Genomic DNA, 16,461 nt, shown 5'->3' with positions numbered 1-16,461 from the left:
CTGACTCAGATAGCTTCGGCATCGATACCTCAGCCAGCTCCGGCACCGGCTCTCCAGGCAACGGCACTGATGGAAGCCTCAGCTAAGTCCCTATTGACCCCATCGGTCTCAGTCCCTCTGGATTTGTCTGCCCCAGCACTGGATGCGGTGCAGAGTTCATCAGTACTGGCTCCACAGCCCGAGTACCATGTCCTGAGGTACTCCAAGGGGGCCGAGGGCAGTGAACTGGACCCACCTCCTGTTCCTCGTCCTCACCTGATGAAGCGGTCGTAGTCTTCGACGGCCCCAGCTTTGGAGCACAACCAGGTTCTTCAACAGGTTTTGAGGCGGGCCGCCCAAAGCCTGGGGATTCAGGCGGAGGAGGTGGAAGAGGATTTAGACCCTCTCATAGATATCCTAGCTTCCTCTGGCCCATCCAGGGTTGCATTGCAACTTATCAAGTCAATAAAAGAAACATCTAAGAACTTGTGGCAAACACCTGCTTCTCTGGCACCTATGGCCAAGAAATCTGAGTGCTGCTACTTTGTTCCCTCTGAAGGGTATGAACATCTCTACATCCACCCTCCTCCGGACTCTTTGGTGGTCGATGCGGCCAATCAGAGAGAATGTCAAGGGTTTCAAGGATCCACCCCTAAAAACAGGGATGCCAAGAAACTGGACCTGTTTGGCCGAAAGATCTACTCAACAGGAGGCCTGCAACTCTGTGTAGCCAACCAGCAGGCTGTAGTAAGCCGCTAAAGGCATAACGCCTGCTCGTCTATGGCTAAGTTTACAGAACTCCTGCCCCACCTTGATTATCGTGCACATTGTAGGGAGAATGGTCACTTTGGGTGAGCTATTACTAGCAGGATAGTGAGTTTGTGTGTGTGGTTTTTGGGAGGGGGGTGTGGGGGTGAGAGAACCTGGATTTGTGCAGGAAATGGCCCAACTTGATTATCATGCACATTGTGTAAAGAGTTGTCACTTTGGATGGGCTATCACCAGCAGGAGAGTGAATTTGTGTGTGGGGGTGGAGGGTGAGAAAACCTGGATTTGTGCTGGAAATGGCCCAACCTGATGATCACTTTAGATAAGCTATTACCAGCAGGACAGTGGGGTGGGAGGAGGTATTGTTTCATATTCTCTGTGTATATATAACGTCTGCTGCAGTTTCCACGGTATGCATCCGATGAAGTGAGCTGTAGCTCACGAAAGCTCATGCTCAAATAAATTGGTTAGTCTCTAAGGTGCCACAAGGACTCCTTTTCTTTTTGCGAATACAGACTAACACGGCTGTTACTCTGAAACCTGTCATAGATTTTACGGTTTTTTTGGATGGATCCTATATGCAGTCCATTATTGCAGGGGAAGGAGAAGTTGCTTATATTGGGCTTTCTTTGTCCTGTGACCCACAAGATGAAAACTGATCTGCAATCAAAGGGACACTTAAGTTAAAATTGACCCTTCTTTGAAAGCTTCTTTGCCTGTTAGGAACGCTCTTAAACTTTCTAAAAACATGTTTTAGTTAATTGACTATGTTCACACAATGTATTTTTGCACTTCATGCAGCTTAACTGAGAATAGGCCAGTTCCTGTCTTTCTGCTTCTAGTGCATTCTTAGCCCATGTTTGTAAACACTTTATGAGAACCAGTAGAGGGTGTCTCCTCCCCTGCAGCCCCCAAGAGCACTCAAGCTGCCTCCTGTGAATCCAGAAAGGAGGTGGGGAAGAAATAGCTGCTCTTCCGAATATTTTGGAAGGGCAGAGAGTGGATTGGGAAATATGTGGAGGCAGATAACCTATTCAGGGGGTTGGGTCAGGAAATTCAGGGATGGTTCGTTGAGAAAGACGGAGTGGGAGAGGGTGGCCTGTGTGGGCAGAACTGGTCAGTCAGGTTTGAGGGTGAACTTGGAATGGCTTGGAGTGCAGAGGATGAACTGATGGGTTCTGCATGGTGTAGGAAAGAAGGAAGAAAATTAGTGGGAAGGATGGGAGTAGGAAAATAACCAGAGAAAATTTTTAAAAAAGCATGGAGTGAACTGAAGAGAACAGGGAACAGATACCAGAATACAGAAGGAAAGGACTGGGTTTAAGGATCATACGTGAGAGCTGTGTGAGATGTAAGGGCAAGTATGAGTAAGATGTCATGGGGACAGAAAACTAGGAAATGAATGAAGGGAAAGACTTGAAAGGGCAGGGTAGGGGTTAAGGAAGCAAAGTTCTCAATTAAAAAAAAAACTGTCAGTGAAGTAAAGAAGATTTGAAGAGTTCTTGAAGATCAAAACAAGAGATATGCAGCAAATCTCAAACTCAGAGCGAATGGCAGCAGAAACACTTTTTTGTGTGGGAGAAGCTTTTTTTCGTTTGTGGGATGAGGTAGACTTGAGTCCTGGAGCAACTCCCGAGGTCTAGCACTCTAGAGAAGCGTGTATAGAGAAGATGATCAGATGTTTTTGTTTCATTTTTAAATGAAATTTACAAAAATCTTAAACCCTTCTGCAAACTAGTCTCAGCCTTGGTTATATGTCTGTTGGGTCCCTGGGATTTTAGTACCTATTTGATTTAAAAGGAAGCAGTCAACTTGATACTTAATCGGCTTTAGAAAAGTTTAAGCTAAATAAAACTTTTTTTTGTTAAATGTACTGCACTTGTCGGAATCCCACTGCCAATTCTGTGGTTTTACTATTCCATTTTCTTATTTCCAGTGTTTCTCTCCCCATTGCTGGGACAACTTTATTTAGAATTCTAAATAAGCAGGTAGGCCTGAGTATGTTGTTCAGCATAAAATGTGTTCTAAAAATACAGAAATTGGTATATAGAAGATTGCTGAGAACTCGCATCTCCAGTTTAATTTCCTCTTGTCTCCTCATGATGCTCCACAAACTTCCTTATTTGGTTTACCTAGATATGGACATACAGTAGGGAATACTGGAATCCAAACTTTCCTCAGATTGTTTTAGAAATATTTTCATGAAGCTTTATAAAGGCTTGTAAAACTGCTTTTTACATAACTTTATATTTTGGGCCCAAACTAAGTGTTCACTTTTAAACAATGAACAGGTTTGATAGAATTTTCAGTTAGATTTAGTCTTCAGAATCTTAAAAGAAAATGTTGTCTGTTCAGTGCCTTGTGCCCACTCTGGTTGAAGGGCTTGGTTATTTTTTATTTGACAGACCACTGTTAACTAGCGTGATGCTTGCACTCACATCCCAATTTTCTATTTTTACAGATAACAACAGTACAGACTTCTGGGATACTGATGTAAAATGGTTTTCATTACTGGAGAGCACAAACTGGCTGGAAATTGTTAGGTTTGTTAATATATGTTCTATAGGTTCAGTCTTTATTAAATGAATCTGTGGTGATTTTTTCCAGCTATGGTTATTGGAAAACTACTTTTAAATCAATAATGCTTTTTATATGAAATGGATTTCTTGGGATCTTTATCAAAACACTTTGGTTCAGGAGTCTGAGATGCATAGAATACATTAATTGTTTTTCTTTATGATCTAATATCAATAGAAAATTTACATGCAACAGCAAGAGCAGGTGTAAAACAGCTGTTTAGAGGACAAAAACCTCCCAAACTCTGGTCACTAAACTTTTTTCTCATTGGCGGAAAGGGACTTCACATCACCTGTTTCATGAACTTCATCAAGAATGGAAGAATAAATGAAAACCTAACAGGACAGACTTCTTTAAGCCTTCAACTTCTGGACCACAATAGAGTGCATGCCGTCACGCCCCATAGACAGGGTAGCTGGAGAAGAGATTTGTGGTACTGTGGACTATTTGTGTACTGGGGACACTTAAATTCCCACTTGTGCTCATGCTAATTCAGGTCAACTGGTGGGAACCAGAGTGCAGATGAGTCTGGTGGCTAAACTCATTCTTTTTTCAGTGGTGTAGCAATACTTGTTGCAAAGCAAACCCAACTGAAATAGTGGTCATCTGCACTGCTGGTAGCTATAGCATAAACACCAGATTACCTGAACCAGTGATTACAACCGTAATAATTTTTTGTAAGCTTTATATGTAGACAAGGCCTTAAACAAAAAAAATTCTACTGCATGTGAAGCTAGGTGTCCTGCAAAAGTCTGTCTTCAGTAGAAGATCCAAATAGAATCGGTCTCAGAAAATTTCAGTTTTTGACGTGATCCTGAACTCCAGAATATGGAAAACCTGTCCTGATCTCCTGAAATGTCCTCTGTAGTATCCATCTGTGTTTATATAATTCCTGTGTGTAAAGTTGAGAAGTAAGTACTATCAAATGTAACACATTTTTCTTTATTGGAGACTGACCAAAAACTTTCAAAACAGCCAGACTGGTTGGAGACATTACCTTTCAGGATACTAAAATCCTGTTCCTTCCTCCCTCCCCACCTGCTGACCCCACCCCACGACTAGAGGAGTAGTATGATACATTGTTTGCACTCTCTCTCCTCCTGTTTCCTGGATTGCATTTCCCCTTTCTGGGTTGCCTGCGAGTTTTATACAAGAATTTTTCAACCTGCATGCATTAATGTGTGAGCATAACTTCTAGTGATAAACACAATCAAACCAAATGCAAACTTCTACCCACTTCACATCCTCACTCTTGAAAAGAAGCAATTTCCTTTACTTGGCCCAGTTTGCTTGCTGAAGTGCCAAGAATCTGCAGAGCAGTCTTCGTTTTGGAGTCCAAACTTCTGAATGAAGCAATATGACAAAATAGACACTGCAGATGAAAGTACTGATTTATGTTGGCTCATTTGCAAGAATCTTACCTCTATGCAAATGTAAAAAGTCGCTAACTTTAAAGATAGGTTTGAACTTACCCAAAACTTCTCCAAATTGTTTTTGTATTTCGTTTCCCTTTTTCAAAATCTCACTTGTTCTTCCTTAGGAGAAAATACTGTCTCTAATGTGAAAAGTTTTTTTTGGTTTTTATTTGCATTTTCAGAGGCTTTGGTTAATCACCATTCCCAAACTCTTACAGAAAATATTTTCCTACCTTTCAAGCTTGTTGAGGATTCCTATATTGCTCTCAATGTAAAGCATGTATAGAGTTCTGGTGCTTCACAATAATAATTTCTTTATAACATGCAGTTAGAAAAAGGCCAGAATGAAGTAAACTCTATTTGAAGGCTAGATATATTGATGTGCTATGAATGCCTACGACAGAAAGATAGTTATAAACTGGAAATATAAAACTACTCTTCAAAAACGTGCACATTGGAAATAGAAACTTTTGTAAAATCAGAAAACAAGAAAACTTCTGAGCCCAAAGATTAAACTTAAAACATGAATTGTAATTGGTTAAAATTTGAGAGAAACAATCTAAACCACAGACTTGATTAAGGAATCTGCTCTACCCAAACTTGCTTCTGATTGGCATGGTCGTTTTTTTCAGGGGAAACTAATATAACAGATCACTGAAACTATATGAACTGTCATAATGCTTCTCAAACTTAACTAGTTGAAAACCACATTTGAAAATATTAGTTTTGTCTTATTTCTTCATACCACATTAGGCGATGTCTGAAAAAAGCAATAGAGGTGGTTGAATATCTGGAAGAACAGAACACAAACGTTCTCCTTGTAGGTAAGAACCTTTCATCGAGAGATGATATCAGATAAATCTTCTCTTTATTCCTCCCACCCGCCTACCACCTTGAGAAATGTACTGAGTTTAAGATACACCCTTAAATATATATACGGAAGGGGGAAATTATGGTAAACAGAGTTTAAAATTCATAAATGTCTGCTATATTTAATGTTGTGGCACTTCACATACAAAACTTCCGTCTGTAGTGTAACTAGTATTTTTCTTTGAGATTTTGGCATGCGTAGTCTCAGCCCATGAGGGAATCACTTGAAGGGGGTAAAGATGAATAATTAAAGGACTATTATGTTTGAGTCAAAAAAATTTTTAGTAATGCTTTTTGGTCTAAAAACTTTAAATTTACAGGTTAACCCCCTAATATAGTTAAACCGCTAAATAAAAAGCAAATGTAAAGTTGAATCTATTCACCCGAGTTTGCTCAAATAATGTGTGTAGTGTTGTCATTGTGAACGTTGTACAGGGGATAATGGCTTAATTCGGCCTACGCAGACAGAACCCAGTACGTTTATCTGATACATGGCAATTCTGAGAATAGTTGTTGCATTTACATTCACATGTAGTCACCAGTATATACGGTATATGATATACAGGATCAAGCCCTAACTATACTGGTCTATATCTAAAACTTAGTCCACATATCTGTGTATTTAATTGCAAAGTAGATTTTCCCAGACATGTTAGTTTCCTCAAATTGTGGGTCAACTCTGGGTCATTAACTGAGACTGGGAGCTCTATCTTATGTTGAAAATATGAAATGAGGGAGTTATTTTTATGTTAAATAATGGGGAGAGGACATTAGAGAGTACAGTGATTTGAAGTATACAAATATATTGAGTGCTGACAAACATGCTTCATGTCTCAAAGGCATAGACAGGTATTTGCCACAAAAAGCTTGCAATATAGTGAACAAGACAGTATAGGAGGCAAGGGGATATAACAAAGCAAAATTAATGAGGCACAATTTGGTATACACCTTGTTCCATGACTTCTCCTTCCTCCCATGTCTCTTCCCTTTAGTTGTTCCCTTTTGCTATCTGTCACCTCATCCAGCCCTCCATCATTACCACCTCTGTCATCTTTTCACATCATGAACATTTGGATTGAGTGTAGGAGGGTTAAAGAACATGGGGATAAAGCAGATTAACTACTTGGGAGATGCCCTCCAGAGTCTAATGTTGAGTGTGTCTTCTGCTGCTCTCCAGCAGGGAGAGCCAAAATTGATACATACAAACTTTGAAAACTCTTTTGAAGATCATGTTTAATATTAAGGATTCAGTAGGTGAGCTAGAGATGTGAACCAGAGTGGATCATCAGTGTGTCTAGTTCTATGTAAAATGCCAAATGTGTGAATTGGGTTTTTTTTCATAAACTGACTAGTAAATGTATTTTTCTAGGGCAATTGTGGCTTGACCTGACAGGAGCTTTTTAGACATCAAACTAAATTTCCTCTAATTAACAAATTGTTAAATACAATAGAACCATTTTTGAGGGAGGAAGAGAGTACCAATTTGTTTAAACATTGCTAATTTTTCCACAGAAAATGCAAGAACAAGTTTTGGGTGCTTAGATAACAGGATGATTTTCAGTGTGGGAGAGAAGATCATGGAATAAGACCATAAAATAGAATAGTACTTACTGCAATGTTACCTATTAACATCTTTTTCTGTAAAGACACTACCAGTGCAGGAGGTATTCAGCACCTCTAAAAAGTCTCTTCCTTAGGCATCCAAGTCTAAACAAGTCTTAGCAATTTTTTTGGTCAAAATTATATTTCCATAAGTATCAGTCACACCAAACTAATGTGAAAAAGCATTTGAATAGTGAGGGGAGCAATATGCATTACCAGTGACATTTTTGTCTTTTCAATACTACTATCTAGAGGAGAATGCCTCTGATCTGTGCTGTGTGATCTCCAGTCTAGTTCAAGTGATGATGGATTCACACTACAGAACAAAGTTTGGCTTTCAGAGCCTTATTCAGAAAGAGTGGGTAATGGGAGGACATTGTTTTTTGGATCGCTGCAACCATTTACGGCAGAACGACAAAGAGGAGGTATGTTTCTCGACTCTTGGTTATGAACAGCTTCACAAAGCTTGTTCACTATGAGGGATTATGTTAGGTGTTTGGGCTAAAGGTGTCTGCTTTGAAGATATCTCAATTGTAAATCTTGTCTTATGGATTGCAGATACTTCATTGTGTATTCTTTATTCCGTTGGGAAATAGCTCTTTTTAAAAAGTTTACCTTGATGACATGTTATCTTGGAATATTACTATTCACTAGGTTACAGTATATACACTAGGTTACAGTTGAGTGTGTTTTGGTTTTTTAGATAAGTATTTCATCATTCATAAACTTGCAGTAAAGCATGCTCTAGAGGTGACAATTCCACCATAAATATGCCTGTCTGATTGCACTGTTTGGCATGGACTTCCTGTTTTCGAAGGAGGTGTAGCGAAACACTCCGAAGTTGTCTTTCGAAAATAGTAGAGCATAGAGCAGGAGCATAGAGTTAACTAATCAAGCAGGGGAGTGATTTGAAACATCCACAGTTTGGGATTCCACGCAATATTGACTTTTTAACATGGATTTAATTAGATCTCTGGATTGACTACCATTTAGTTCCCTATGTAGTCTGAGTTCTAGGAATAAGGTAATTGCATTATTTTTTTTATCAAGAGAAGGAAATCTATAGCTTTTGAAACTTTTTGACATAGCTTCCAGTGACTCTTGATCCAAACTAATCTCTAGCATTCACTGCTAATCCAGTAGTTCTGGCAGATCTACAGTTTTCATCACAAGCTAATGCATTTCATGTCTCTTGCAAAAAGGCAAATTGTTAATCTATAGATTCGCAATTGGCATTACAAAATTTTAAACTATATGCATCAGCAAAGAGCAAACTATGCTTTGTCTTAGACCAGTGGTCACCAACCAGTCCACTGTGATTTCTGGCCACTGAAAGTCCGGTGGTGTAGCGGGGCTGCCACTAAGGCAGGCTCCCTGACGGCCCTGGCCCCACACCGCTCCCCCAGAAGCAGCCAGCGTGCCCCTCGGGGAGGGCAGGGGTCTTCCTCTGTGCGCTGCCCCTCTCTGCAGGCACCACCCCTGCAGCTCCCATTCCCTGGGAACAGGGAACTGTGGCCAATGGGAGCTGCAGGGGTGGTGCTTGCAGAGAGGGGCAGTGCGTGGAAACATGTGTCCCCACTAGGGGACGCACTGGGGCCCCTTCTGGGAGCAGCGTGGGCTGGGGCAGGCAGGGAGCCTGCCTTAGCCCTGCTGCACCACTGATCAGGAGCTGCTCTAGGTAAGTGCCACCCGGAGGGAGCCCGCATCCCGGCCCTGAGCCCCCTCCCGGAGCCAGCACACCATACGCACGCCTGCACCGCCTCCTGCACCCCAACGCTCTGCCCCAGCCCAGAGCCCGCACCCCCCTTTCCAAACCCCAGCCCTCTGTCCCAGCCGGGTGAAAGTGAGTGAGGGTGGGGGAGAGTGAGCAACAGGGTCGGGGGGGATGGAGTGAGAAGGGATTTGGGGAAGGGGCGGTGTAGATCCTGGGTTGCACTTAAATTCAAAAAATGATCTTGTGCGTAAAAAGGTTGGAGACCACTGTCTTAGACAAAACAATTGGGTAAAACAGTTCAACACAATTCACTATAAATCCAGATTGCTGTTTTTTAGATAGGTTTGTGTATTTCGAGACATTCAAATTATTTAGAAGTATGCCATCTGCATGATAGGCCAACGTGTGGTGTCTTTTTTTTTTTTCATGAAATTGATTTAATATTTTCTTTTTATTTAGGCTCCTGTTTTTCTGCTCTTCTTAGATTGTGTTTGGCAGTTGGTACAACAGTATCCTCCGGCATTTGAGTTCACTGAAACTTACTTAACTGTCTTATCAGACAGTCTCTATATACCTATTTTTAGCACCTTCTTCTTCAATTCACAGCATCAAAAGGACGCTAACATGGTAAGGGTGTGCTTTTGGGGAAAAGTGGTGTGTTAGAGAACCCTTTTGCCAACGGTATGGGTAATATTTAACAAAAATTGACTGGCATTAGAATTAGCTACAAAATTGTTTCCAAGGAAAATTTGATGGCAGTGTAATCTAGATGAATTAACACAGGGTAGGGAGTTTGGAGGTGCTGAGTTCTGATCCTGATTCTGTCATTGACTCATGGATTTGGGTAAGTCATTTCATCTCTTTTGTGTCGTCAAACTGTAAAAGTCAGATACTCGAGCAGGAGTGTGAAGCATTATAACACTGTGTTTGAAGCATTATAGATATTAGATCTGGGTTTTTTTGCTACTATTCTAGCAAAATTGGGATTTATTTATGGGAGTGTAAGACTTTAAGAGTAACTAAAATATCTTTAAAAGATGTCTAGTACTGTTACAGCTGTGGACTGGGTCCTCTGCATTCCATGGCCACAGAATTCACTTGCTGTAGAATTGTGCTCAAGAATCGACGCTTCACTTCTTGTACATTTCGTGTAGCCCCCTTGATAGTAGAAAACCTTTAAAACATGAACCAGCTGTGAATCAATGCATGTCCTTCCGAAGTCTACAAACAGCCTGAAAAAACAGCTGATATGCAGTGTCCCATTCATCTATCTGGATGTTAACTGTGATGTTTAAATATAATTCAGTTGGCAACATTATCATTTTAGCAGATTCTCCTTTAATATGCTTATCTCACAATCCTGACCTGCCTCCCAGGTGCCACAAGCCCTGTCAGTCTCCTACTTAGTTTTCAAACCTCCAGTTTCCCTTTTGACAACCTTCATGATGCAATTACGGATTTTCACTGCAATAACCTTGCATATTGAAAACCCAATAGGGAGACAGTGTAAAATAAAATGGTTAATACCAAAATAAACAGAAGTTACTATATAGACTGCATTAATTTCTATATTTAAAAACCTCTGTTGTTTTTTAATTTTATCTGAGTTTACTGCAGAATCCAAGGATCTAGCTGCAGAATTGTGTCCAGTTTGCTGCAGAGTATGTAGGGCTTGGTCTAAAATTCTGATTTCATCGTAAGTCTTGTGGAATTCCATTCTTGGCCACCTCTAACTATTTGATCTGTTTGTTTTGGCAGTCTGGAGAAGGCCACAATGCACAAAGCAGCCATTTCAGGTTTCTCACAGTTTGGGATTGGTCTGTGCAATTTGAACCTAAAGCACAAGTTTTGCTCAACAACCCTCTTTATGTGGATAAGCCAAAGCTAGACAAAAGTCAGCGGAAAACTACACGATTCAAAGTAAGATGGTTGATCATCTTCATTCAGAAACCATAAAAATATATTTTCCACTTTTTGTGCAAGTCATTTATACTTGGAGCCAAAATGTACACTGTATTTGGTGAGATTTAAAAGCCCACATTAGAATCCAAAGGATTCTGAGACCTCTTTTTGCACTAGCAAGAAGCAGTTCTATTTGATCTGCCTGCTACCGCTGCAAACTAATGCAGAAACACTTAGATGGAAGACCTAACCTGGGCTGCTATGTCTGGATGATTAGTTGGCGAAAGGGTAAGTGTAGTAATAAACTCAATATATTGCTTATTGCAGTGCCAAAGCATTTATTGCCAAACTATTTAATAGACACTTTACTAGACTTGCTTTGCTGTGGTTCATGAAACATCTAATCCAAATGCATAGATAATTATAAAGCTGATAGATTACCTTAATCTGAGTTTGATCTGGTAACTAATGGGTCTGTTACAGTATTTTTAAGATTGTCCTGGGCATCCGTTTTTGTGGATAGGCATTTTTTTTATTATAGGGTAGTAAAAATTCATATAAAATATACTTGGTTTCTGTCATGGCATTACATGGTGTCTGTCTAACTAGGAGTTTTTCATCATAAATTTCCTGGGGCTGGGGCTAAACGTTCTGTTCTGTACTAAGAACACTAGCTGCTCAACAAATAACTAACTGTGTATCTGGACAGCTACAACATTATGCTGAGAAACTGCAATTGGAGGCTGAACAGTGTGAAAATATAAATTTTCTTTAGTGTGTATGGACTGCTTGAAATCCGTGCTTTACTGGAGTTGTTTTATCACTTTTAATCGCTATAGCTCCTTAAAAGTGCTTTTAAAATCCTCTGATTTTGCTGAAAAAAAGACTTCATGCCCCAGTGATACTGAGTTGCTATAATTGGAGAACAAATAAGAGTGAATTTCAGTACAAGGCAACAAAACTAGTATAGTACTAAGTCTTATGAAACCAAGCTGACATAAGCAGGCTTTTTTTCTCTGACTCTGTGCATTGGCTGCCATATACATTGGCCGCCATATACATATACACATATTGACCATATACACAGCAGACAAATGTATGAGTTAAATAAACCAGTATGACTTTGTTTACTGGTAGGTGTCTTAATAATTCAGCATTATTTGAATATAACTTTTGTATAACGTGGCTCATTTAAAATGTCTTCAATTTAAAATATAGTTCTAGTGCAGTTTAACTCTGCATTTATTAATTTTTTTCGTTACTTTTTTTTAAGCATCACCGACAGCTTTCTTTGCCACTGACGCAAACAAAATCTTCTCCAAAAAGAGGATTTTTCAGGGAGGAAACTGATCACTTTATTAAAAACATTCTGGGCAAAAGAATTAGCAAACTGATAAATTCTTCAGATGAGCTTCATAATAACTTTTCAGAATTCTACGATAGCTGGCACTGTAAACCTGTTGACTTTCATGGACTTCTGCTGCCTCATATTGAAGGGCCAGGAATCAAAGTTTGGGCACAGCGATATTTACGATGGATTCCTGAAGCACAGCTGCTTGGCGGTGGTACAGTTGCCACTGCAACTAAAATCTTGGACATGATAGAGGAAGTTCAGCGCTTACAGAAGAAAATGGATGAAAAACATAGTCCGACAGTCACTCAAGGCAGGGAAGCTCTTCCAATGCTGAGAAATTCTGCCCGTTTGTCATCCTTGTTTCCATTTGCTTTGCTTCAGAGACATTCTCTCAAGCCAGTTCTGCCCACCAGCACCTGGAAAGACTTGGAAGATGAGGATGACTTGGCCAAGAGAGATGATGAGTTTGTTGATTTAAGTGAAGTGATTTGACATGACTTGAGCTGAGAAATGAAAGTATTGGCACAAATTTCAGTGAGAGTTGTACATGTTAAAAACTTTAGGTTTTAAATGTTATGCTGTATCCTAATGATGGAATTTTTCCCTTCAAGTGTCTGCATCTGACTTCAGCCAGTATGCTAAAATCATAACCTAGATCTTTAGCACTGAAAGAACTAGCTATCATAATTAATATTTTATATAGTCTGTGGAAAGGCATTGATATACTTCCATTTCAGTCTAGCAATGTTTACTGCAGACAGATTTTACATGGGTTAAAGAGCAACACTGCTTTGTTGTGAAATGGCTGTACTGTAGTATGTCAAGAAAAAAATGAAATATAAAATGGCTATACAGTCATAAGGAATTAAGCTATTTCTCTCTAACTTATGTCCTTGATACGAACCTCTGCATAATCACTAAGGTGGTTACATTATTGGAAGTAGTTGGTTAAACTGACTTGGCGTAACCGTTCTCCACAAGTGGTAAACTGGAGAAAGGTAGAGAACTGTAAATACTCATATACAAACAAGTATAATCCTTCATTCTTTGAAGCTGAGAAAATACCATCCATGGTACCCAGGGCTTATTCCTCTATACCCGTTACATCATGAATTGAAATTGTGAATTGGTCATCCACTTCTATTCTGATAAATTATTCCTTCTTGGCCTACAGAATTTTACTTTCAGTGTGGTATTGTAATGGGCAGTCTGGCTGTTTTCAGCCTTGGCATGTGCTTAGCTTAAAGACCGGTCAGTCGCAAGGGCACTTCACATCACTAGTCTTACTCCTCATGCCCATGATGCCATACAGTCCTGCTGCCATGATATATTAAATCCTAGATGTTTGCTGCTAGTTATAAGTAATGGTCAGATTGAAAGACTCAAATTTACTAGAAGAATCTCCTCTCAAATGGAGTAGGACTTTCATGCTCGTCTCCCTTCTTGATGCCATTTGCCTTTCAAGGCTTTTTGTAGCTTGCACCTTCTCTGCTAATAGAAAAAAAAATAGTTTTATACACCTACAATAAAGCTGGACTTTTATAATCCATTGCCACTTGGTTTATAAACTTGAGGCATACGTTAATTATGAATGTGGCCTTCATGTAAAAGCTGAATATTAGAATCCAGTTGCTGGATTTTGGCATAACAGTACCTCAGTGATAAAAGCCATAAAAGAAATGCCTGTCATAAACCTCTTGCTCTATTGTGTATATATACTCATTTTTTTAATGGAGATCATTGTACTTTGTAAAATCCAAGTTTTTACTCTTTATGAAATATCATATCTATGGTCATTTTGCACCCGAAAATGCAGAAAATAGTCCACAAGATGGAAGTAAGTCCTAAAAGCCTTTACTTTGGTGAAAGGATTAATAATACTGTGTGTTAAGAAACCTGCATCTAAGATTGTTCAGCTCATAGTAATCAGGAATGTTTAACTGGATTGCTAAAGAGGAGTCTTAAACTTTGCACTGAATTTATATTCCTTATGGACAGCAGATCCTGTCTCTTTTTTCTTGCTTCTCTTTAACTGTGTTATGAACCAAGTTTGGTCTGCTAAAATGAAATACACTGATCGGGGGAAAGCTGATGGAGCTGGATGCCAAACTGAAGCTTCTCAAGTCATGGTTGCCTTAAGTCTTAATAGGGAAGACTATTAAGAAATATAAGCTTGCAATATTTTTTTTTAATACACTAGCACTACACTTATTTTCATAGTGCATATGAGCCTTCTTATAACTAGCACTTGCCAGAATTGGCTGTCTTGCACTCACATCTTTCAAACTATAGATTTTAATTACTGTAATCGAAAATCAGGTGTGTCAAATATGTATGCAATAATCCCTCCACAAAGTAGTACAACCCATGTGTTTTATGGGCAACAGTTATCTTATCTTCTAAGATTAGTTTACTTGGATTTCATATTTTTAAAACACTGCCATTGGAAACTTTAATTTTTGTTGTATAGAGAGATTCTGTTTGTGCTCTTGACAGTCAAATTATTCAACTGTTATGTATTCAGTCATGAAAACTATGTATTTATGTAGGAAAATGGATGTCAAATATCTTTGTATAGAAAATTCTCAAATGAGTTTGTATGGAGGAGATATTTATGTGCAGGATGAAACATGGGAACACTTCTCTATTGTAAATGTAGAGTGAATGCCATTGTTATGAGTTCTGTTTTCTGCACTGTGGGATTGGAAATGTACTTAACTTTCCAGACTTCTGGTTTTCTGTTTATACCTCAGAGTTTTTACACTGAATGCAAGTTACAGAAGCTTTAACAGTTTGTATTTTAAAATCTTCCTGTTTCTCTTAAATAGGCTGTTTAGAGAGTCTATATGTCAATAAAATGTACTGACTTCTCTTTAAATGAAATAGTTTATGAACTTTTTTTGTGCTGAATACGCACCGAGAAATTTAAAGCAGAGACGCTCACATTTTTCTGTATTGACACGAGAGGTGATTGTAGTGGTTAAACGTCCCGTGCTTTTTAAAGCTTTGTAAGTTTGCTAAAAATGAAAGAATGAAGCTAGTGTAGAACAATGCTTGTGACTCTTATTTCTGCTTTGCCCACAGTGTACGTGATCTGTCAATTTAAATTTTGAGGGAACAAGGAGCTGCAAAATGAGTGACATCAAAATAGTATAGGGGTATTTCTTAAAAGGGGAAAATCTTCCCTTCTGCAAAAGGAAAACATTCAGCTCCTGTGTTGTGCTGTTTTATGATGTATAGTGGTGGCTTTTTATATTGGAAACTCAACTTAGAGCTTGTCTACCCTAGAAGGCTTTGACTAAATCACTTGTGAAATTGATCTGAAGAGTCAGTGTGAAAGCAGAGCAATTGTGAAGGGAAATTTTATTTTTAGTTGCTGCTTTAAAACACCTGTTTAATGAAACACATAAATTATTTCAAAGATTTGACACCATGCTTTCTCAGGTGTGAGGTCTCTCAAAGCAAATGTATTGTGAGCTCTCAAGCTGGCCACCAAGAAAGCTGGAAGACCAAACTTGGAACTATTGATTTTTCATAAGCCAAAAATAAGCATAAACTTTAAAAAAAAAAAAAACCCTTTCAGGATATTTTTCTGCATCAGGAAGTGCAAAAAAAAAACCCCAACCCCCCCAAAATACACGCATTTTAAAAATCTTCTGTGGATACCTTTAATTACCTGCCTAGGATGTTTTTTCTCTGTTATAGTGACAGTTTTGTGCCCCAAACCTCAGACTCAAGGAGAAGTCCAATGTTTACTTACAGGTCCCAGTAGAGCTGCATGTTAACTGCTTTAGCATTTCATGGCTGTACACTAGATCCTAGTCAGAACAGTACCCTCTTCTCCATCCCACAAGTTATAAGGATCAGTAAACTTTGGCCATTTATCATTTTGTAGCAATTCCATGAACACAACCAGGAACAGCAGTCTATGTATGGTAAGTGTTGTTTAGGGTGTGAAATGCAGAGCTATCAAAAAATCTAACGGTGATTGCAGGCAGTTCTTTCTACATAGCACCAAACTGCTGAAGGCTGAATTAGAAGCTCTTTTCCCATTCACATTGAAAACCCAAGCATGTATAAGAAATTGCGTCTTTTTTAGAAAAAAGTAAAATGCTTTCAGCATTAGGTGTCTCATGATGACATCTACTTATTTTTTTTATTTTTCTCCAGGGACTCAAACTGACCAAGTGTGGCTCAGGAGGCTTCCCATGTCACATTTAATATTTTCTGCATGAATAGACGCTTGCAGGCATCTGTCAAGAATGTTGTAAATTTCTTTG

The 16,461-nt window shown here is 39.1% G+C and overlaps 1 protein-coding gene across 1 annotated transcript in view; it reads left to right on the top strand.

The window, feature by feature from the left end:
• The window catches only part of MTMR12 (myotubularin related protein 12), a 63,094-nt gene extending 48,030 nt beyond the window's left edge, over nt 1-15,064 (top strand). Inside the window, exons 11-16 of the mRNA XM_077816720.1 lie at nt 3,209-3,290; nt 5,493-5,563; nt 7,464-7,636; nt 9,385-9,552; nt 10,684-10,845; nt 12,101-15,064. Coding sequence (XP_077672846.1) covers nt 3,209-3,290; nt 5,493-5,563; nt 7,464-7,636; nt 9,385-9,552; nt 10,684-10,845; nt 12,101-12,673 — 1,229 coding nt within the window. The 3' untranslated portion in view covers nt 12,674-15,064. The remainder of the gene's footprint in view (nt 1-3,208; nt 3,291-5,492; nt 5,564-7,463; nt 7,637-9,384; nt 9,553-10,683; nt 10,846-12,100) is intronic.
• Nucleotides 15,065-16,461: the final 1,397 nt, after the last annotated feature.

The sequence above is a fragment of the Eretmochelys imbricata genome, chromosome 5, assembly GCF_965152235.1.
Source record: "Eretmochelys imbricata isolate rEreImb1 chromosome 5, rEreImb1.hap1, whole genome shotgun sequence".
In the NCBI taxonomy this organism is placed as follows: Eukaryota; Metazoa; Chordata; order Testudines; family Cheloniidae; genus Eretmochelys; species Eretmochelys imbricata.
The sequence above is the reverse complement of the archived record's forward strand: the minus strand, read 5'-3'. Positions and strand labels throughout refer to the sequence as shown.